The 24,555-nt window shown below is 38.9% G+C and overlaps 1 protein-coding gene across 3 annotated transcripts; it reads right to left on the bottom strand.

Annotated features, from left to right (window-relative positions):
- Positions 1–43: 43 nt before the first annotated feature.
- LOC108346836 (bifunctional protein FolD 1, mitochondrial) lies at positions 44–24,555 on the bottom strand. Of its 3 annotated transcripts, XM_052867962.1 has the most exons (7): positions 24,460–24,555; positions 23,841–23,957; positions 23,730–23,744; positions 4,884–5,200; positions 765–1,001; positions 504–671; positions 44–431 (listed from the first exon to the last, which is right to left on the bottom strand). In XM_052867962.1, exons 2-7 carry the CDS (start codon positions 23,923–23,925, stop codon positions 261–263), a joined length of 993 nt encoding a protein of 330 aa, XP_052723922.1. In that variant the 5' UTR covers positions 23,926–23,957; positions 24,460–24,555; the 3' UTR covers positions 44–260. The 3 variants fall into 3 exon arrangements, with proteins under 3 accessions (XP_052723922.1, XP_017441367.2, XP_052723921.1); XM_017585878.2 differs by having other exon boundaries at positions 23,730–23,957; XM_052867961.1 differs by having other exon boundaries at positions 23,730–23,957; positions 24,469–24,539.

Consider the following 24,555-nt stretch of genomic DNA (forward strand, 5'->3'; position numbering starts at 1 on the left):
ACAGCCTTCAAAATTCTTCAAAAGTTCATTTATAAAAAAAAAATCATACGAATCGATGATTTTCTTTAATTTAAAGTTCTTCGAATGAAATTAGCAATGTGTGATTACATATTTCAATTGATACATTTTCAATAACAGAATCTAGACAATCACCTAAGTAATATGCATTACAAAATTGTAAAACGAATTTCCTGTTTTTAAACTCGATCCATGCTGAAAATGACCTTGAAAGAAGTATAGCACTTCGAAAAAAGGCAGGGTCAATTAAAATTCAGTATGCGCTTTGCAGAAACTAGAGTGTTACATAGTAGCATTGCAACTGTCATAGGCCCAACCCCGCCAGGCACAGGAGTAATAGCAGAAGCCACTTTTATGGCTTCTTCATGGCATACGTCGCCTACGAGACGATAACCATCGTCACAGCCAGAATCCTACAACATTTTTTTCTTATATTTAGAGAAAGTAAATTATGAAATTGTCTTAAGTCGTAATTAGCAACTTACCTCAACAGGAGTAGTACCAACATCAATCACAGTTGCACCAGGCTTAATCCAGTTACCACGGACCAAATTAGGCACTCCAGCAGCTGAAACTATAATATCAGCTTTTGAGGTGATCTGTTCAGGGTTTTCTGTGAAGGGATGTATAACAGTGACTGTTGCATGGTGTCTCTGCCAATATACAACGATATTACATATTCATGGAGAAGGAAACGAAAATGTAGATAACCGTGATTGTAGGCCTCTAACAATTGATTATATTACCTGCAATAACAAGGACGTTGGCAAACCAACAATATTACTTCTTCCGATCACTACGGCTTTCTTTCCCATTATATCGACTCCTGATCTGATCAATAACTCAATGCAGCCCATTGGAGTACAAGGAGTAAACAGTGGCTCCCTTCCATTTATGGCAAGATTCCCCATATTAACGGGATGAAAACCATCGACGTCTTTCTCAAGACATAAAGCATCCAGAACCTTTTCCTCATCTAGATGCTGTCCCCAAATGTTTTGCAACCAGTCAAATCAGCTAATTAGAATGTGTGATAATCCACAATTGAATGTACAGCTGGCATGAAAACTAGTTAATCGGAAAACAGAATATTTCACCAGCAGACTACTCCAAACTACCAAATTTAGATTGCCAAAGTTTATTTTATCAAAACATCAAGTGATAAAATTATAATACCAATTTAATGCCCATGATAGTACTTTCTTCAAGATAGCATCAAATTTTGTCTCCAAAGATGCACAACATGAGGATGTTTTGGTTGGTTCTTGTATTACACGTGATTTTCTTGTTAGAGGGATGTTTCCTAGTTAAGGAAAGACTTCTGGGCATGTTCCAGCGAGTAGCCATTGGGTGGGGTGTTGTGAGCGGAAATTGATGTAAAGGTAATGAATATTCAAAACAGAGCATACCATCTAAAATATGATAAATGATCATCAAAATGAAGATCAAAATCCATTACTCCGCTTAACGAGCTGGTCAGCAGTTCAAAGACATCAATGTAAGGAACAACAGAGTGAAACTGTAATGCCACAGAAATGGAATGAAATTCTCTTCAATCCTCAAATGCCAAATACTTGGATTTATCAAGATGTTGGAATTCAAGGTTGAAAAAGGGTACATATACCATTATCTCCAGAAAAGAAAGAAAAAGATCCTCGGAGAAAAGGGATTTTACAGCATATCACAATAACCTCCACCTTTACACTGGATTCCTCCTATCTATATGATGTGTTCAGCATATTGTCTGTTAGGCTCTCTCTCTCTCTTGTTCCTTTTTATTCTTCAACTATAGATCAGTTTCTATTAGAGTTGTATTGTATTGAACAGATGCAGATCTCCAATTCATCTGCTTGGTAGTTTGTTATTCTTGTTAGATATGTCGCCTTTATGTTAATTAAGAAAACATATCCCCATATTAATTAGGGAAACAGGTCCCTATGCTAATTCTTTTTTACATATTTATTGCCACTCATGTCCCTATGCTAATTAAGAAAATTCATTGAAGAGAGCATATTTGTCGGTGCTATCAGATGGAGGAGGATCCACAGTAGATGGTTGTGAGAGAGGAGCAAATCGAGGATGACAAACATGGAATGCATAACACTGTCAATCTTGTGGGGGAGGAGTCCACATTCTCTTTATTATAAATATATTACCCTATGTGTATTTTCTACACAAGGGAGATTAATCCTACACCTAGTTTTTCAATATATTCAATAGTAACAACTATCAGTTACAAGTATGTTAGCTATCAGAAGCAGTTTGAAACTACCCATCCATTGTATAAATTCTTGACTGTGACTCTTTCATTCAGAAAATTAAAGGTTCAACTTCTTTCTCTATTTCCCACTTTTTTAAATAGTTTCTAAAGGTTTTCTAACATGATATCCAGAGCCTAGTGACATCCATCTATAGGTATGATCAGTTTGATACCGACCTCTTCCACTCCCCAAACCTTTCCTCGTTCTATCGCAAAAACTCAGATTCCAATTTCCTACTGAGGAAGAAACAAGTACAACTAGTCAAATCTCACAGACTACGTCATTTAATTGTGAATCCTTCGATTCCCCCATGGTTTCTTGGTAAAGATTGTGCAAAAGGAATTGAAAATCCTTAGCCCCCTCTTAATTAAAAGATAACAATAAGACAAAAAGCTCTGGAGGTGGCAACAGTGGCGTCAACAACAATTCTGACAATGGCAAAAAGGTCCGAGGATGGCTCTGGAAAAAGTCTAGCACCAGCTCTAGCGAGGATTCGACAGCAACTCTGGCGAGGGCCTAGCATAAGCACCAACAAGGGTTTGGAAGCACCTCCGGTGGGCGGCAAACGAGTGCAAGAACGGTGATATAACCACAAGTTGGGTGCACTTCAGGCAAGTCCAACATTTAAAGGAAATGGGTGCACTCCAGGAAACCCTAAAAGGAACCATAACTAAGACAGTAAAGAAGAAATGTGGAAGTAGGACTCCCAAGATCGGAAGCTCTAATGCGAACTTGAAAAAATTAATATGAAAGAAAGAAGACTTTTATTCAAATTGATTCATTTGAAATAGTACATCGCCTCTACATACAGAGAATTCAACAACTAGTGAGACTGAGAAAACTATGCACTTGTTTGATAGAAGTAGGTTTTGACCAATCTAAAACAACCTTAACCTTAGATTGGTTCAATTCCACACTGAAACTATGACCCAAGTAGCCCACCCTTAAAAAGACCAAAACTACATTTAGACCGCTATGCAAAAAGACAATGTTGTTAAGAAGTTGTAAAACTTCCTCCCAATTTAGATGATTGGATCGTGATGGCTGTAAACTAGTATATCATCAAAGAAGACAAGCTTTGATTTACGTAGCTGCTTCTTGAGTACATGACTCATGAGACACTAAAATGTAATTTATGCTTTACAGAGCCCAAAGGACATGACCAACAACTTGTAAACCCCTAGTGTGTACAAAAGATAGTTTTATCTATGTTTTGGTTTAACCAGAATTTGGTGATAACCAAAACTCAAGTCTAGTTGTTAGAAATGGGTGCCCCCAAATAATTGAACTATTAACTCATTTGTAGTAGGAATGAGAATCTATCCTTCGCTATATTGGCTGTAAAAGATATGATTTTATCTTAGAAATTATGGAAATATGTACATTCATGACTAGGGATATTCTTCATTATTAGTCATTACCTGATTTTCCTATATTATACTTCGAATGATTATAAATAAAGGGTTTACTGGTGTGATTAAAACATACAATATATGTGAGATCTTTTTTCTTGACCACAATGATGGGTGAGTTGAAAGGGCTAGTACCATGCTAAATAATGCCCTCAAATAGCAAGTCTGCAACCATTTTGCAATTTTTTCCTTTTGACTATGAGGTTATTGATACAGTTGAACTTCCACAGAGACACTTAGAGGTATGACATGGTCACAAGACTGATGAGGTGGTAAACTTGTAGGGTTAGCAAAAGCAATGTTATATCGATGCTACCCCTTTTGCATGGTAGATAACAGTGAATGGAAAAATTTTGTTGCTAGCCTGGACTTCTAGTTTTCTTGTCTATTTTTTTGGGGGTTTAAATGTTTTCAAAATAGAGCACATTAGCCTTTATTCCCATTGTGGCAAAAATACAATATATGTGACACCAAAGCCGCTAAAACAATTATGAAGAAAAAAGTAGAAACTAGAGACCTAGAAAAAGACTAAAGAATATGTATATTTGTGATTGATTTAAGTGTACACTGGATGTGTATTAATATATAGATATAAGGAGAAACCCAAAATCAGAAAAGAATGAAGCAAAATCTAATGATATAATCCTAGTTATGGTAATTAAAAAAGAAAACAAGCTAAGCCATAAAAAGTATGGTAAAGGAAAAAATAGATTGAGAAAAAAAAAAAAGAAGGTAGGTTTCCTTCGTTGGTGGTGAACCATATCAAATCAGCACAAAACATGTGTTGAACTATAAGAAAGTTTCAAAGTAAATCAAATAAGGAAATAAATAAGAAATATGATGAAATTTATAATCAAAGAAAACTCTACCAAAATAAATACATCTTGAGACATCTTTTGGTAGTCTAACAATAATGAAACCAATTTCTAAGAGATTTCTAGGAATGTTATTTTAGAAAATGCTTTTAATTTTTTATTTTCTTACCGTTCACGTGATAAATTGCACCTTTAGAAGCTAAACCCCTCCATTCCAAAAACAATTGTAATTTTAGGTCCCTCTTCAAGAAATACTTTATAAGCTGACCATTTCCAAAATAGCTTTAAAACATTTTGTAATATCCTTTTCTTGAATAAACACTCAGCAGATACTAAAGTCCATCTAATTTATTGTAGGTCACAGATTAAGAAATTACTTGTGGTAGAGGGAGTTGCACAAGAATACCATGAATGGATGGATCTTTGTTAAATCTCATGATCACATTTTGAACATCCATTTCTGCACAATCAGTGGGTAATTCAGTCACCAAAGACTTGATTCCAACTTCTTCACAAGCCATTATCTTGTTGCGAACATAAGTTTGAGAATCCCTTCTTTGGCCTACTAAAATTACGGCTAACCCAGGAACTTTTCCCAGGCATTGCTTCATTTCTCTTACCTTAGCAGCTATTCTCGATCTGATTTCCATGGATATCAACTTTCCATCAAGCACTTCAGTAGTCTGGTCATCAACTGAGACAAACATCAATCTCAATACAATATCTTGCAGAATGAAATGGAAATTTAAGAATACATAATACAAGAAAATGGGAGTTGACCTATGGAAACCAAACAAAAAAATGTGATTTGTGTTATTATTTATTAATATAATATTGCAAAGATATATGCCATCATTTGCGGAGGAAGTTTTGAGCTTTTGCAATATGTGGGTGTTAGAAGTGGACTTTAAGCCTAACTCAACCTCACAAAACCGGCTTGTAGGGTGAGGTTTGCACCCACTTATAAACTATGAATTGGCCTTATCTCTAGTCGATGTGGGACTTCCAACACACCCCCTTCACGCCGAGGTATATACATCTCGAGCGTGGGATTAGTAATGGGTGGTCCGATAGAGGGTGGAACAATATGCCCAACAAACAATATCGCTAGGATAAGCTTTAACTATGGCTCTGATACCAAGTTAAATATAGTGAAAAACTATATTTGGGATTAATCTCCTTGTGTTAAATACACACATAGGGTTCTCTATTTATAATAGAAGAAATATGGGCTAAGCCCAAAATACAAATGAGAAATAATAACAAACTAACTAAATGATAAAAGATATAATATATCTAACACTCCCCCTCAAGCTGGAGCATACAAATTGTATGAACTAAGCTTGGAATAGATGAACTCAGTGTTGAACTAGATGACTTGTCTTCAAGAGTGTGAGGCAAACATAGATGGACTAACAGCAGCTTGTGAAACTTCAACTTCAAAAGTGGATGAAGGAGAGCAGTGGTGGACAATGACAAACTGCAAGGACTGATTCCCAATCAATGATGGATGAGTGACGGGATCAACAGTAGTAGCTGAAAGCTAAGAGTTACAAAACTGCAGGGACTACACTAAATCCTCATCAATGATGGATGGGTGACGGGATCAACAGTAGTAGCTGAAATCTACAAAACTGCAGGGACTACACCCATATTTATGTGACTTGCAATGTCTTGGAAACGTACTCCCCCTTAGTGTGAACGGCGGAAATGTGAAATATCACAGTTGCTGGACCACTAAAACAAAACAAAATATTAAGCTACAATGCTGAAACAAAGGCATCAAAGATCCAAAGACATGTTGGAGGTCCAAAATTCTTTGCTGGACAACTCCCAAGTGGCGATACTTAGCAGTGTATCACAAGAAGATCGCGCTAAACTCTAGCCCAAGAAGAACTGACGCAGTTGCGTCTGTCTGAGGCGGTAGCGACTGCAGCGGCGGTTGACTGCGCCGGTGCCGACTGCGGCAAATCTAGTGAGAAAGGAAGAAGATGGAGATTCTGTGAAGACCAAAGAAGATGGAAGCTATGGTTGCTATGGAGGGTTAGAACAGAGAGAGGAAGCTCCGGCGATAAGACCGGCAGCAGCGCGGTTTGATGCCGACGCCGAGAAGACGGCACGTGATGAACACACGTCCGAGATCTACCGGAGAGAGAAGGCGCGTGACAGCGCATGCAGACGAGACAGAGACGACGACCACCAGGGTTAGGTCGCGCTTGAAGAGACGATCCAGATCCACTGGTTACCGGTCGGAACTGTGACGGTGGCCGGCGACAAGGCGGCGCGTGGCAACACACGCACCCAAGACCAGCTGAAGACAGGCGGCGCGTGGAGGCGCGTGAAGATGAGTCTGGTCTTGACTCCGGCGGGGTTGGCCGTCGCTCGAGGAGACGCTTCAGATCCACTGGTCACCAGTCGAAACTGTGACGGCGGCCGGCGGCGGCGGATAGCGGCGATGATCGACGGCAGAGGCGACTGGCTGCACTGGTGCTGACTGTGGCACAGATTTAAGAAGAAGAGAAAGGGCTGCCCATTGAAATTTTAGGGGCAACCGGCCGCTGGCAGACAGTAGAGACCCCGGAAGAAGATCAGAGAACCTACTCTAATACCATGTTAGAAGTGGACTTTAAGCCTAACTCAACCCCACAAAACCGGCTTGTAAGGTGAGGTTTGCACCTCACTTATATATTATAAATTGGCCTTATCTCTAGTCGATGTGGGACTTCCAATACCATGTTAGAAGTGGCTTTAAGCCTAACTCAACCCCACAAAACCGGCTTGTAAGGTGAGGTTTGCACCTCACTTATATATTATAAATTGGCCTTATCTCTAGTCGATGTGGGACTTCCAACACACCCCCTTCACATCGAGGTATAGACATCTCGTGCGTAATAGTAGAAATTGGGTGGTCCGATAGCGGCCCAATAGCGGGTGGAATAGAATAATAGAATGTCCACTTAGAACTCGCTAGGATGGGCTCTAACCATGCTTTGACACCATGTTTTTCTGCAGAACGCCAAACTGAACTGTTAGAGTTAATTCATACTGATCTAGCTGATTTTAAACAAACCATGTCTAGAGGAGGTAAAAATTATTTTGTGACCTTTATAGATGATTATTCTAGATACACCAAATGTTGTAATTTGAGATAATATCTTTAGAATCTTCCTAATTAGAGGAAATAGATATATAATCTTTATTTTATTTTACTTTCCTAGTTTCCCTATTTCCCTTTTTAGGAGAATAAGATTATTACAAATAGAAAGTATCAGAATGTATTTTTTATAATTGAGAATAATAAATTAGTCTTATTTTCCACATGGTATCAGAGCTTGTCTGATCCGCTTCCGCTGTCTTTGCTGTCTGCCGGCCGCCATGGCCGCCGGTAGCCCCCTAAAAGTCTCTTCTTTAACATATGTTTTTAATGGGCTCCAATTGCCCTAGTAATGTTCTACCTTAGAATTCTAGCTTTTTCTCCAGCATTACCAACACGTCTGTCTTTCTGATAACAACTACACAAAACTGTGCTTCCAGAATCTGGCCTACCTATAAGCTATACTTCAAGAGTTCAATCTGACCTAGCTATAAGCTATACTTCTAGAGAGTTGAATCTGACCTAGCTATAAGCTATACTTCCAGAGTTCAATCTGACCTAGCTATAAGCTATACTTCCAGAGAGTTGAATCTGACCTAGCTATAAGCTATACTTCCAGAATTTGTCTCAGAATGGGATTCCTCAAACCAGTAGTTGCACCTGTAGTTTAAGTAATGCCCATAGTTGGCATCTTCACTGACTTCCAATCAGAATCCTCGTTCACTGTATTCTGCTGTGCACCGCCGCTCTTCGCCGCCGGCCACCGTCGCAGTTTTTACCGATGACCAACAGATCTGGATCGTCTCTTCAAGCGACGACCAACCGCGCCGGCTCCGATGGCTACTTCTCATTCATGCGCCGCAACGAGCGCCAAATCAGTCCGATAGTTGCCGCCGGTCACCGTCACACTTATGTCCGATGACCAGCAAATCTGGACCGCCTCCTTAAGCGATGGCCAACCCCGCCGGAGTCAGGACCAAACTCCACTCAACGCGCCTCCACACGCCGCCTTTCTTTAGCTGGTCTCGGGTGCGTGTTTGTCACGCGCCGCCTTCTCGGCGTTGGCATCAAACCGCACCGCTGCCGGTCGTCTCGACGGAGCTTCTTCTCTCTGTTTTGACCCTCCATAGCAGCCATTGTTGTCATCTTCATTTTCTTCACAACATCTCTGTCTTCTCGCCGCACGCTTCCGCATCGCTGTACCTCCCTCTCGATTTTGTGTTCTGGTTTGATGCGTCTGGTTGCTGCATTCTAGTTTTTGTCACCACCAATGGGTTTCGCTATCACCAATGGGTTCTCACTTCGTTTCGGTTTCTCAAGCAACCGTGCTTCGTTCCGCTGCTACCATAGTCGGCGCCGACGCAGTCAGCCGTCGGCGCAGTTTTCGTTGTTTGCCGTGAGGGGAAATATTTTTCAGCACCTGTAGAGAACTTCCTTCTTGGGCTAGAGTTTAGCCCGTACTTCATGTGATACAGTGTTAAGTATCACCATTTAGGAGTAGTCCAGCAGAGAACTTTGGACCTCCAACCTGTCTTTGGCCTTTTGATGCCATCATAAGTCCCAATCTTTGGTGTTTTTGGTTTCTACCAATGCTTTGTTATAACAGCTCATTGAGAGTTGTTCTATGAGACCACCCGCTGATTTGGCTGGTTCGATGTTAGGGCTTTCAGATTTGTCCCCAAGTACAGATCGGTTTTCACCAGTTCTTCCACCTTCACGTTCTGTCATTGACGTGCATATGTCCTTTAGTCGTGAGGGGAAGAAAAGTTTCAGCCGCCGCAGGGTAGTTAGTCCCTAAAGGTTTGTTGCTGTTTCAGCCGCTGTAGGGTGGTTAAGTCCCTATAGGTTTGTTGCTGTTAGCCACTGTAGACAGTTCAGCTCCTACAGGTTTGTTGCTGTTCAGGGCAGTTAAGTCCCTAAAGGTTCGTTGTTGTTAGGGCAGTTAAGTCCCTTAAGGTTTGTTGTTGTTCAGGGTGGTTAAAGTCCCTACAGGTTTGTGGCTGTTAGCCTTTTAGTACCGCTGCAGGGTAGTGTAATCCCTGCAGGTCTGTTGCTGTTTAGGGCAGTTAAGTCCCTGAAGGTTTGTTACTGTTTAGGATAGTTAAGTCCCTACAGGTTTGTGGTTGTTAGCCTTTGAAGGCCTCCCATATGTTACTCATGGAAATCATGTTCTTGAAGTTTTGTTGTTGTTCGCCACTATTGATGGCAATCCAGTCCCTGTAGTTTGTTGTTGTTCGCCACTGGAGGCCCTTCATTTGTTCTTGTAGTTTGTTGTTGTTTTCTGCTACAAGTCATCATCCATTTTTGATGGAAATCTCCCTCGTCCATTGCTGTCCAAGTTGAAGTTTCATGGTGCTAGTTCGCCCTCGTCCATTGTTGTCCAATTTGGGTTGTTGACGTTCTCTACAATTGAGTTTGACTATTCCAAGCTTGGTTCATACAATCTTGTATGATCCAGCTTGAGGGGGAGTGTTGTAATTTGAGATAATATCTTTAGAATCTTCCTAATTAGAGGAAATAGATATATAATCTTTATTTTATTTTACTTTCCTAGTTTCCCTATTTCCCTTTTTAGGAGAATTAGATTATTACAAATAGAAAGTATCAGAATGTATTTTTTATAATTGAGAATAATAAATCAGTCTTATTTTCCACTCAAAGGTTTACTTAATCAAACATAAAGATGAAGCCTTTGATTTGTTTTTAACTTATAAAGAAGAACTAGGAAATCAATTGAATAAGAAAATTAAGAGGATTAGATCAGATAGAAGTGGTGAGTATGTGTTATTTAATGACTATTGTGTTAAAGACGGTATCATGCATGAAGTAACCCTACCATATTCACCTGAGTCTAATGGAGTAGCTGAGAGAAAGAATAGAACTCTTAAGGACATGATGAATGCAATGTTATTAGTTCTAATGCACCTGATAACCTTTGGGGAGAGGCCTTGCTTACTGCGTGTTTTTTACAAAATAGAATACCTCATAAGAAAACTGGTAAAACTCCCTATGAGTTGTGGAGAGGTTATCAACCTAACCTTAAATATCTAAGAGTGTGGGGATACCTAGCTAAGGTGATGTTACCCGATCCTAAGAAAAGGAAAATAGGCTCTAAAACCTCTGATTGCATGTTCTTAAGCTATGCTGAACATAGTGCTGCCTATAGGTTTCTAGTTCTTAAAAGTGATATACTTGAAAGTAATTCTATAATGGAGATGAAAAATGCTGAGTCTTTTTAACATGTTTTTCCTTTAAAGGTTAGTGAGATATCTCAACCTATAGATAATAATAATAGTGATGCCTTGTGTGAGGAATTAAGAAGAAGTAAAAGACAGAGGAAGGAAACTTCATTTGGTAATGATTTCTATACCTATCTAGTTGATAATGATCCAAGTAGCTTTGTAGAAGCCATTAGTACTCATGATGCAAAATGTTAGATGTTAAGATGTGTGTTTCTGTTATTTGGGCTTAGTCTATTCTGTATTAAGGGCATTGGCCCATATCTTACAATATAAATAAACTACCCTATGTGTAGTCTAAACACATAAAGGATATTTTCTCTCAATCTTCTTTATTTCTCATATGGTATCTAGAGCACAGGAATAGTTCCAGTCAACTCCACGGTCTCTGGCACCCATCACTGCTGCTGTTGTAGCGTCGCCACCGCTGCCGTCGCCACCGCTGCCGTCGCCACCGCCGCCGCCGCCGTCGCCGGAGCTCCAGAATCGATCGGCGACCACACCATCGGAAGCGTCTCGGCCGGGCGACCACCGTCGCACGAAGATCGCCGCGATCGGAGCTCTCACGCGCCTCCACGCGCCGCCGCAAGAGTCGCCGCTGTTGCCGCGCGTGCCGGCGCGTCGCCGGAGCTTTCCGCCGCCGATCAGCACCGCCGTGATCGCCTCCTCGCCCTCTTTCTGGATCTGTGGTCGTTGCGTCAATCGGAGCACTTTGAATTTTTAGGGTTTCTCCCTCTCCATGGCGTCTTCCTCGTCTACAAACACCTCTATTGGTGGCTCATCTTCTGATCCCTCAATATATACTAATTATGTGAATGTACACTTGTCCATTGACAAGTTAGATGGCACAAATTATGCAACCTGGGCGTCCGACATCAAACTTTGGTTGAAGAGTCAGGGGTACTTAGATCATCTTACTCAAAATGTGACTACTGCTCTCATAGATGACACTTCCCGCTGGATGAAAATTGATGCTCAGTTATGCATTGTTATAAAGTCCACCATTCACTCCTCACTGAAACAAATGTTTCGGTCCTATGAGACATGTTCAGAAGTATGGGCACAAGCGAAGTTGTTATACACAAATGACACTCAGCGTCTTTATGGTGTTTGTCAGGACCTATTAACTGTTATTGGTCCGCGCAATCCTGGTCCCATGGCAGAATATTTGGGTAAAATTCATGCCCTTCTTCATGACTTTAATGATATATTACCTCCTGCTTCCACTCCTGCTGAAGAATTGGAACAACGATCAAAGTTCTTCATGTTGTTGGCATTATACGGACTCTCTGATGATGTTTCTCATGTCCGTGATCAGATTTTGGGTTCTCCTGTCATGAGACATCTCCTCGTACTGATGATTCCTCTGTTATGCCTGCTCAACGTGATGATCGAAGTCGGTCTCGCAAGCCAAGTAAAGGACGTTCAAAATGTGACCATTGTGGCAAGTTAGGCCACAAGATTGATAGATGTTATGCTCTCTCCATGGACGTCCTCCTCGACCTGTAGCAGTGGCAAATTCTGATCCACCTCCCCGATCACCGTCTGCAGACCATCCTACTTCATCTAATATCGTAGACAAACCTGCAATCTTTAACGAATTTCTCAGATGGTATGAGGATCATCAGCACTCTGGTTCCACTACATCTGCATCTGTTGCACGTACAGGTACACCTTTTGTTGGTCTAACTCACTCCCTTGGACCTTGGGTCCTTGACTCAGGCGCCACCGATCATATCACTGGTAACAAGTCCTTGTTTTCTTCCTTGTCATGTCCGGCTAATTTACCCTCGGTAACAATGGCTGATGGGTCTAGAGTCTCATCTCATGGTATTGGTACTGTTAATATTTTTCCATCCATATCCATTGATCATGTACTTTATGTCCCTGGGTCTCCCTTCAACTTATTGTCCATTAGTCGTTTAACTTGTACTCTTAATTGTGTTATTTCCTTTACTAAAGATTCTGTTTGGTTGCAGGACCGGAGTTCGAAACACATGATTGGCACAGGATGTGAGTCTCATGGCCTTTATCATCTCCGCCCTTCTCCACATGTTGGCGTAATCATGGAGTCACCATCCCTTCTTCATGCTCAGTTCGGTCATCCTAGTCTTGCCAAACTACAACAACTTGTCCCGAGGTTGTCCACATTATCAAGTTTGTCGTGTGAGTCTTGTCAGTTAGGGAAGCATACTCGTAGTTCCTTTCCTCGTAGTGTCTCACAACGGGCGTCGTCCCCCTTTTCATTGTTCATTCTGACATTTGGGGACCTAGTCGTGTTAAGTCCATTTTAGGTTTTCAGTATTTTGTTACCTTTATTGATGACTATTCCAGATGTACTTGGTTGTTTTTAATGAAGAATCGTTCTGAGTTGTTTTCTATTTTTCAATCTTTTTTCAATGAAATAAAAACACAGTTTGGGGTGTCTATTCGAAATTTACGTAGTGATAATGGTCGTGAATACCTTTCTCAACCGTTTAAACAGTTTATGGCTTCTCATGGCATTCTTCACCAAACCTCATGTGCTTATACCCCTCAACAAAATGGGGTGGCTGAGCGTAAGTGTTACGACCTAAGGTAGGGGTAATAATAAGGGTTAGAAAGTATATGAGCAGAGAGAATATTTAGTATAAGTTAATTAGAGTAAATAAATATAATATAAGTTAATTAGAGTAAATAAATATAGTATAAGTTAATTAGAGTAAATAAATATATATTTAGGGAAATATTCAATATAAGATATTTATAATTAAGGATATGTGCTAAGATAATATACGGAGAGATATTTATATTAAATATAGAGATATTTATATTAAATATAGAGATATTTATATAAATTATTGAATATTAAATATAGGGATATTTATATCAAATGCAGATATATTCTAGAGGAATATTTAATAAGAGATGGGCGGGAAATAATTAATATAAATAAGGTTAGAGTCCAGGGTTAAAGACAGGCTTTTGATTATTGAGTTTTGTGACAGACATTATTGTCTTGTGAGGGAGGTTATGCTCTCAAAGTAATTGAAGGAGGTTATGCTCCCAATTATTGTTTATCCTTGTTAATTCAGATATTACCATCAATAAAAGAGATTCATTCATCCAATATTATTCGTTTATTGTTCTATTCCGTGTGAGAGAGAGTGAAAGGTTGTATTTGGCTAGTTTACGTACTCAGGTACGTAACAATTGGTCCGACCTGCCGGATCGTCAAGGGAGGAAACTGCCGGATCGTCAAGGGAGGAAACTGTCGGATCGTCAAGGGAGGAAACTGCCGGATCCTAATAGAGACGAGTGAAAGACATCATGGAGGGAAGAATAAATGCAGTTGAAGGGAAACTGGAGAGCATGGAGCAGAGAATAAAGAACATGGAGTTCTCCCTAAGGAGGTTGAAGGCAGAGTTGAGTGGAATACGCCATGAAGTCCAAGCTCCAAATGGGAAGGGACTGCTGGAACCAAACGATAGTGGACTAACGGATCCGAACGTGAGCGAACGGCCAGAACTGAACGATAGCAGACTGCTGGATCCAAACGTGAAAGAACGGACGGAACCTATAGAGAGAGGACTTACCGAGCCGAACGGGAGGAGACGGCCAGAACCGAGCGTGAGAAAACTACCTGAACCAAACGGTCTAGTATTGGAAGGAAGGATGAAGGCTTTGGAAGGAAGGGCAAATGGAAGAATCAATACCCTGGAGAGAACAATGGAGTCTGTGAAGAGATGGGCCGACAAAAAGAACAGGGGGCTTGCAGTGTTTGGTACACTGGCAGAAGGAAGAGCGCGACGTGAAGTACTGAAAGACATTGAAAACCATTCCCTCAGGGCTTATGATTTAGGAGAAGTGGTAACGAGAATGCTGGATGAAGAATGGAAGACATTAGAGAAGGTTTTACCACCACCCGAACCTCCAGACATGAATTGATGAGGAGCCATGAGGTCCAGCTCCCTGTTTCCAACCTTGAGGACAAGGTTGTTTTGCAGCGGGGTGTAATGTTACGACCTAAGGTAGGGGTAATAATAAGGGTTAGAAAGTATATGAGCAGAGAGAATATTTAGTATAAGTTAATTAGAGTAAATAAATATAATATAAGTTAATTAGAGTAAATAAATATAGTATAAGTTAATTAGAGTAAATAAATATATATTTAGGGAAATATTCAATATAAGATATTTATAATTAAGGATATGTGCTAAGATAATATACGGAGAGATATTTATATTAAATATAGAGATATTTATATTAAATATAGAGATATTTATATAAATTATTGAATATTAAATATAGGGATATTTATATCAAATGCAGATATATTCTAGAGGAATATTTAATAAGAGATGGGCGGGAAATAATTAATATAAATAAGGTTAGAGTCCAGGGTTAAAGACAGGCTTTTGATTATTGAGTTTTGTGACAGACATTATTGTCTTGTGAGGGAGGTTATGCTCTCAAAGTAATTGAAGGAGGTTATGCTCCCAATTATTGTTTATCCTTGTTAATTCAGATATTACCATCAATAAAAGAGATTCATTCATCCAATATTATTCGTTTATTGTTCTATTCCGTGTGAGAGAGAGTGAAAGGTTGTATTTGGCTAGTTTACGTACTCAGGTACGTAACAGTAAGAATAGACACCTTATTGAAACAACTCGTACACTTCTTATTCATGGTCAAGTACCCTCACGTTTTTGGGGTGATGCAGTTCTCACAGCATGTTATCTTATCAACCGCATGCCATCTTTCGTCCTAGATAACAAAATCCCTCATTCTATCTTATTTCCTCAAGACCCTCTGCATCCATTACCTCTTCGAGTTTTTGGGTCTACATGTTTTGTTCATGATTTTAGTCCTGGTCTTGATAAGTTATCTCCTAGGTCTCACAAATGTGTCTTCTTAGGATTTCCACGGTCACAAAAGGGCTATAAGTGTTTTTCCCCTTCCCTCAATCGTCATTTTATCTCTGCTGATGTCACTTTTGATGAGTCTTCTTTTTACTTTTCACATCTATCTTCTAGTTCTGTGATCCTCCTGGTGATGCTCCACCCATTTTGTCTTCTCCTTCTTTAGACTCTCATTCACCACAGGATCATCCTTCACCTCCACCCCTTCAGGTTTATAGTCGCCGTAATTGTCTCCCTCATGACTCACTTCCGGTGCCGCCTCATGTGTCTCCTCCGGCTCCAGCAACTGAGTCTGACTTGCCTATTGCCCTCCGTAAAGGTATACGCTCTACCCGTAACCCTTCCCCCCATTATACTGTTCTTAATTACCACAGATTATCTCCATCTTTTTATACTTGTCTCTCATCCATTTCTTCTGTGTCAATTCCCAAATCTGTGGGTGATGCCTTAACTCATCCTGGTTGGCGTCAAGCTATGATGGATGAATTAAGTGCTTTACAGGAAAGTGGAACTTGGGAGCTTGTCCAATTACCGTCTGGAAAGTCTGTTGTTGGTTGCAGGTGGGTGTATGCTATCAAGGTTGGTCCTGATGGCACAATTGATCGTTTGAAAGCTCGACTAGTTGCCAAAGGCTACACACAGATTTTTGGTTTGGATTATGGTGATACTTTTTCTCCAGTGGCAAAAATGACTTCTGTTCGCCTTTTCATTGCCATGGCCGCTCTTCGACAATGGCCTCTTTACCAACTTGATGTCAAAAATGCTTTTCTCAATGGTGATTTGCAGGAAGAAATTTATATGGAGCAACCGCCTGGCTTTGTTGCTCAGGGGGAGTCATCTGGATTGGTATGTCGTCTTCGCAAATCCTTGTATGGTCTAAAACAGTCTCCTCGGGCCTGGTTTGGTAAATTCAGTTGTGTTGTTCAACAATTTGGTATGTCTCGCAGTGAAGCGGATCATTCAGTGTTCTATCGCCACTCGAGTGCTGGATGTATCTATTTAATAGTGTATGTCGATGATATTGTTCTCACAGGAAGCGACTATCTTGGCATCTCTCAGATGAAACAACACCTTTGTCATCATTTTCAAACCAAAGATCTTGGCAAACTCCGGTACTTTTTTGGTATTGAAGTAGCACAATCCAATGATGGTATTGTCATATCTCAGAGGAAGTATGCGTTAGACATCTTGGAGGAAACAGGGTTAATGAACTGTAAATCTGTTGAGACACCTATGGACCCTAACATCAAACTCCTACCAAATCAGGGGGAGCCTTTCTCAGATCCTGAACGGTACAAAAGACTAGTTGGTAAATTAAACTATCTTACTGTTACGCGTCCTGACATTTCCTTCGCAGTTAGTGTGGTGAGTCAATTTCTAAACTCCCCATGTGAAGACCATTGGGATGCAGTTGTTCGTATACTGAAGTATATTAAAAGATCACCTGGAAAAGGTTTGCTATATGGCCCTAACAACGATACAAAGATCGTTTGCTATTCAGATGCTGATTGGGCTGGTTCCCCTTCTGATAGGAGGTCTACTTCTGGATATTGTGTCTCTATTGGTAGCAACTTGATATCTTGGAAAAGTAAGAAGCAAAGTGTTGTGGCAAGGTCGAGTGCAGAAGCAGAATATAGAGCTATGGCATCAGCTACTTGCGAGCTTGTGTGGCTTAAACAATTGCTTAGTGAATTGAAATTTGGAGATGTCACTCACATGATACTTATATGTGATAATCAAGCTGCTCTCCATATTAGCTCTAATCCTGTCTTCCATGAGAGAACCAAACACATTGAAGTTGATTGTCATTTCATTCGAGAAAAAATCATATCCGGAGATATCAAGACTGGGTTTGTTAACTCAAGCAACCAGTTGGCAGACATATTCACTAAGTCCTTACGAGGACCTAGAATTGATTATCTTTGTAACAAGCTTGGAACATATGATTTATATGCTCCAGCTTGAGGGGGAGTGTTAGATGTTAAGATGTGTGTTTCTGTTATTTGGGCTTAGTCTATTCTGTATTAAGGGCATTGGCCCATATCTTACAATATAAATAAACTACCCTATGTGTAGTCTAAACACATAAGGGATATTTTCTCCCAATCTTCTTTATTTCTCATACAAAACAATGGGATAAAATCATCAAAACTGAAATTGAATCAATTCAGAAAAATAACACTTGGACCTTAGTAGATTTGCCTAAAGGAGCAAAACCCATTGGTTGCAAGTGGATCTTTAAGAAAAAGTATTATCCTGATGGATCTATAGAGAAGTATACGGCAAGATTAGTAGTAAAAGGTTTTACTCAAAAACCCAACATAGATTATTTTGATACTTTTGCCCCTGTGACTAGGATTTCCTCTATTCGAGTTTTGTTAGCCTGAGCAACCATCCATAAGCTAGTGATACACCAAATGGATGTTAAAACTGCCTTTTTTAATGGTGATTTAGAGGAGAAAATTTATACGACTCAACCTCAAGGGTGTTTTGTACCTGGTCAAGAGAATAAAGTTTGTAAACTTTTAAAATTTTTGTATGGGTTGAAACAAGCACCAAAATAGTGGCATAAAAAACTAGATAATGTATTGCTATGTGATGGTTTTTCACCTAATTATGCTGATAAATGTGTGTACTCTAAATCTGAAAATGGTGATTGTGTCATTATATGTTTGCATGTGGATGACATGTTAATTTTTGGTACATGCAATGAGATTGTTGCTAGAATTAAATTGTTTCTAGGATCGAACTTTGAAATGAAAGACATGGGTGAAGCCAATGTAATTTTAGGTGTTAGAAGGAAGGGAGATAGTATATTACTATCCCAAAAACAATACTTTGAGAAACTTCTTAAGAAGTTTAGGTATTATGATTTCAAACCCGTGAGTACCCCTTATGATACTAACTCTAAATTAATGAAAAATAGAGGAGAATCATTATCTCAGCCTCAGTATGCCCAGATAATTGGGAGTTTACTGCACTTGATGAGCTTTTCTAGACCTGATATTGCTTATGCAGTAGGTAGACTGAGTAGGTACACTCAATGTCCAAATCAAGAACATTGGGATGCACTTTCCAGGCTTATGAGATACTTAAGAGGTTCAATGGATTATACCATTGAATACAGTGGATTTCCCGTGGTACTAGAAGGGTACAGTGATGCTAATTGGATCTCTGATTCAGATGAGACAAAATCCACAAGTGGTTATGTATTCACACTTGGGGGTGGTGCGATTACATGGAGATCAGCCAGACAAACAATTATTGCAAGATCAAGAATGGAATCTGAGTTTGTCGCTCTTGAGATGGCTGGTAGTGAGGTTGAGTGGTTGAAAAACTTCTTAGCAAACATTCCACTAGGAATGAAACCAACCCCATAGGTGTCAATACACTGTGATTGCCAATCGGCAATAGTTATAGCTAAAAACAAGATATACAATGGAAAGAATAAACATATCCAATTCAGACACACTTTGGAAAGTAGCTGCTAAAGAGTGGAACTATTTCCATTGACTATGTGAAGTCAAAACGGAATCTAGCAGATCCTCTGACAAAACCCTTAGGAAGAAATATGATCTCAGAAATATCGAGGGGAATGAGACTTAAGCCACTGGCAAACAAACAAGTGATGGTAACCCAACGTTTGTGATTGGAGATCCCATGAATAAGGTTCATATGGATAAAAACAAGTCACTTGTTAGTTTTGATAGCACTAATTTGATTTTAAATCAAATATGTCCATTCTTATGGTGTGTGTGAAAGTGCTAAAGGCTGCATTATTGAGAAGTTAAACTTTGTAATTAAACAAAGTTTTAATGATCTTCATATCCCTTATGGGTGGTGTATGATTTGCAGCATACACTTGATGAAATTACCTATACGAGTGTCAAGTGGAGCCGCTTGCATGAGATCTTGGCATAATCTCTAGAGCACTCATGAATATCGGGCACGCGCATAGCCTAGTGAGCGCATCACAACGTTAACAGCAAGGATTGTGGGGGTGTACTGTGATTGATAAACCTCTAACACACTCAAGTATCTTTGGTTCATATAGCTTGCTATACCAACTATACCGTGTGTTAAATTTCTCGATCTATGACTGGTTCATATAGCTTGCTATACCAGCTCTAATGCATTACATCTTATAAAACCCAGGATTTTTCTTCTTTTTTTTCTTTCAATCATTGTTTCTTATCTTTTGCAATATGTGGGAGATTGTTATTATTTATTAATATAATATTGCAAAGATATGTGCCATCATTTGCGGAGGAAGTTTTGAGCTTGGACTGCAAGCCTTGCTTCCAACATTTGCCTTGGAGATATTTCCCAAGGTGTTGTTGCCAACGTCTCTTTTTTGATGTGCAACATTTATATTTTGCTTGTAACGTTCTATTTTATTAAAAAAATAATTTTCTGAGATATTTTAGGTCATGGGCATGATCCATGAACTCTATAAACAGAGTACTTCCTTCACTCCAAAACACATCATCATAAATCATTCTTCTCTCATTCTCTTTCTCTTGGTTTCATACTTTCTTTTTCCTTCTTTTCCTAAAAATATTCTGGATTTATTTTATTCTCTTTTTAGAGATCCTTGCTAGTTCTGAGATCCTCAGAAATTCTGAGATCCTCAGAAATTCTGAGAAGTTCCTATTGTATCTTGGGGAGTTTGCGCAATACACCGCGGATAAGTCCTTAAAGACAGTGATCTACACGCCTCAGGAAATCCTTTATTCGTGGTCTTTGTTCTTTTATTGTCAGCTTTTACAACAATTTGATTTATATAGTTAATGTTAGGATTTAATGCAATATAAATATTTTTCATTTCTTTCTTTTCATCTTTAGGCAAGGCATTAATGGAAAAGATTATTTCCAAATATTCAGGCCTAGATTAATGTAAAAAATTAGTCTCTTATTTCTATTTTCACATTCTATCAATTTTAGATCTGTGAAAGAATTTTCTTTTCCCCCATGTTATCAAAGCACGATTTAAACCATCTCTAGTCCTTCTCATTGATCAAACCATTGAAGGCACATGATGGAGACTGGTACTATTCTTACCAGCTCAATTGAAGAGTCAGGGCTACCATCACTGACCAAAAATTGAATGGAAGCATTACATCCAATTGGAGAGAAGTCATTCCAAATCTTCCTTCAAGGGAAAGGAAGGGAACCCAAATTTATGGGAAACCTTCAAAGACAAAACTTGTCCATAACAAGGAGAGCAATACAGCCTATAACCATCAGGATGTGAAGGTAAACCCTGATCCATCTACATTCAAAAAAGAACAAATGGAAACTTGAAAAAAAATCCTTCAATAGACTATGCTAATTGCAGACAAAGTTAGTAGACCAACAATAGCTCAAAAGTATAATTACTTGCATGCTTTAAACACTAGCAAAAGAAAACCAAGTTCATGGATCATAGACTAAGAAACCTCATATCTCATGACTGAAAACATAACAGAATTTCATAGTTATTCTACCTTTCAATGTTCAGATTGTAGATGATAATTGTTGGAGATCCCAGATTGACTACAAATTTGACCAAAATCATTTGAAATGAATGAGTAGATTCTAGGGATATTCTTCCTAATAACTAAAGAGATATTAGGGTATTTTTATTCCAATAGCCTCCTATTTACAACACTCCCTCTCAAGTTGATAAATGAATGTGAGTCATTCCCAACTTGCCTACAAGATCTTGGAATCTATTATGCAGATGTTCCTTAGTGAAGATGTTTGCTAATTGAAGCCCTGTAGGGACATGAGTTGACTATCAAACCTCTATCAGGATTATTTATGATGAAGTGCATGCCAATTTCAATGTGTTTGGTCTATCATGTTGTACCGGATTATGAGTAGTGCAAATGACTGACATATTATCAGTGCTAAAGAATTTGTCAGACTCTACCAGCTTCTGGTTGAAGACTCCAAAACCAAACCCAAAGCCAAATCTTGTACAACAATACCTTCAACTCTTGAAGCCAGCTCTTGTGCAACAGTACCTTCAAGTATTGAAAATTCTGTAATGTTGTGACACTGCTGTCTAGGCCACCTAAATTTCAGGTACTTGGGAAAGTGTTCTTTTCATTATTCAATAAAATCTAAGGAACTATCAATTTGAAATTTGTCAATTATCTAAGCAAACACGAAGCACTTATCCACCCAAACCATATAAGCTCTCTCTCAATCATTCTCTTTATTTCACAGTGATGCATGAGGACGTGCTTTGATAGGTTCTTTAATCAAGAACCTATGGAAAAACAAGCTCTATACACCCAAATCACACAACACAGAATGCTGTATAACCTCTTCGTATTGACTTTCAATCAAAGAAACGAATACAGAGAGCTTAACCTCCCCCTCTCAGGACTACAAGTTCCTGACAAAACTCTTATTCTCCAAAAGTCCCTCTACAATTAGACCCAAAACTATTTATACAAGTTTCTTCCCGCTCTCCCTAACTGCCTAGGCAGTTAGGCTAACTAATATCTCTTCCTTCTCTCATACACTAATAACGGCCTAACATGCTTTTTCTAACAACATTGTCGGTACTAAATGATTTGTTACTTTCATCAATGACCGTACAAGAGTTACATGGGGTTTTCCTTATATAAGAAAAATAAGTAGGCAGAATATTTTAAAATTTCCACAACATGGTGCAAACACAATTCTAAGATAGTAAGGTACTCAAAACTAACAATGGCCATGAATTTTCTCACTCAATATTGAATTCCTACCTTAAGTCACGTGGAATATACACCAAAGCTCGTTGTAAATACCTTAACAAAATGGGACTACAAAATGAAAAAGTAGGCACTTTCCAAAAGTAACTAGATCACTCAACCCTCATTTTGGCTGCAAATGTACCAAAATAGTTTTGGAGAGAAGATTTCCTCTTTGCAACCTACCTAATATGTTCTTAACTTTAACACCCCTCACTCTACACTCAATATTTTTCCCAACCAACATAATTTTCACTTCGATTCTCTAAAAAATATTGGGATGTTCAACCTTTGTTTACAACCTAAACCCTCACCACAATACACTTGGCTCAAAATCCATCACATATATTTTTGTTGGTTACTCACCTCAACAAAAGGGGTATACAGATGCTACTTTCTCTCAACAAAAGGGATACACTCTCCCAAGAATTACTTATCAAAGTGTCAGCTCCAATCTGGAAAAGATAGACATCTACTCCACCATCAAATCGAGGAAGAACATGATTGACTGGAGGAGTCTACAAATTATTCCCTCGTATTCAGGCCTAGATTAGTGTACAAAATTAGTCTCCTCTTCCTATTTATATGTATAGAAGCCAAAGAATTTGAATGTACTGCTACAGAGCCAGACAATTTGTTAGAACTTAGCACGTGTTTTTGAGAAATAAATTTAAGTTTTAGTAACACAATGTCTATCTTTACCACTATTAAATTTATTAAGACCTACAACATCATGAGAGAGGTTCATTAAGTACAATGTTGGGTTTTCAATAAATTGCAATATGAATGTGGTCAAAAGAGTATGTTCCTAGCATTTTTCATAAATTAATCCAATGGATTATTGTGATGCTGTATTCTTCTTAAGCATTTGACTCATACAAATCCAGTCTTTTAGCCACCATGTTTCTTTTCCTTCAAAAGTCTTAAGACGATCACTTCTAGTAATTGACATTCACTAAAGAAATGGTCATTACACACTGATGAAATTTAATAAACCAAGAAATCAAATATAGACTCTTTAGATCTGTCAATAATTAGAAAAAGAGAAGAATGACAAGACAGTTTACATTGGAAGAGAGCTTGAAGTAACATGATTGACTGGAGGAGTCTACAAATGATAGTAAAAGCCCAGATTTTGCTCAATCAAGTCAGAAACTAAAGTTTTGAACAGCAAGAAAACATCTAAAATGATAAAACGTGAGAGACAAAAAATGTAGATATTACAGTCATTCCAAGGGAATAAGACTCAGTTACTTACAGCTTTTATGAATTGCTGGAATAATCCGAGATGCCGAATTAGAACTCCAGATGTCAGGAAGGTCCAAAGATGCAAGAGGTGGAGACATTAAAATTTGGTCTAATTCATTACCTTTCGAGGTATGAAGAGACCTTATTGTTAGTGGAAGACGCTTTCTTAGATAATTTGTCCATGTAACAGCCATCATGCTCATCATACTTATGACGTTGTCATCAGAGCCACTTCTGCCTGTGGCAAGTTTATAGTGGAATCAATTTTATGTGTGTTAGTGGTGTATTTTACTCTTTTTATATACAAGATTTAAGAATTAACTGGTGTGATTGAAAGAAACAAATACATGCATTAAGGTCTTTTACACTGTCATAATAACAACCTCAAAATTCATGCCAAGGATAATTTCCGATTGGCTAGCAAGTTTAAAGTGTTTTACACTGACCGGGCATACCCATTAACCTTTATAACTTTAACTTATGTAGTAGCTAGACTAAATTGGCATACATTTACGCAGCCTAGTTAAATTAAAATATTTGAAGAGCAAATCAACGCCCTTCTTGATGCATTTTTCGTTCCAACAGTAAAACGAATACACTGTAGATTTCACTCTACCAGTAATAGGATAAATAAACTTGAAACATACGATACTGATTACGAAATTACTTGAATCCCGACATAGTAATTAAGAATTTGATGGCAAAGGAAAGCAATCAGAAAAAGGAAGCAATGAAGGCACCTCACAGACCAACTGTTCGGAGCTGTTGTGATTTTCTGGTATAAGCCCCTTCACAGCAAAGGATTCCGCTTTGATGCGATAACTCGCGAATCGTAG

The sequence above is a fragment of the Vigna angularis genome, chromosome 9 (genome assembly GCF_016808095.1).
Source record: "Vigna angularis cultivar LongXiaoDou No.4 chromosome 9, ASM1680809v1, whole genome shotgun sequence".
NCBI classification, from domain to species: Eukaryota; Viridiplantae; Streptophyta; class Magnoliopsida; order Fabales; family Fabaceae; genus Vigna; species Vigna angularis.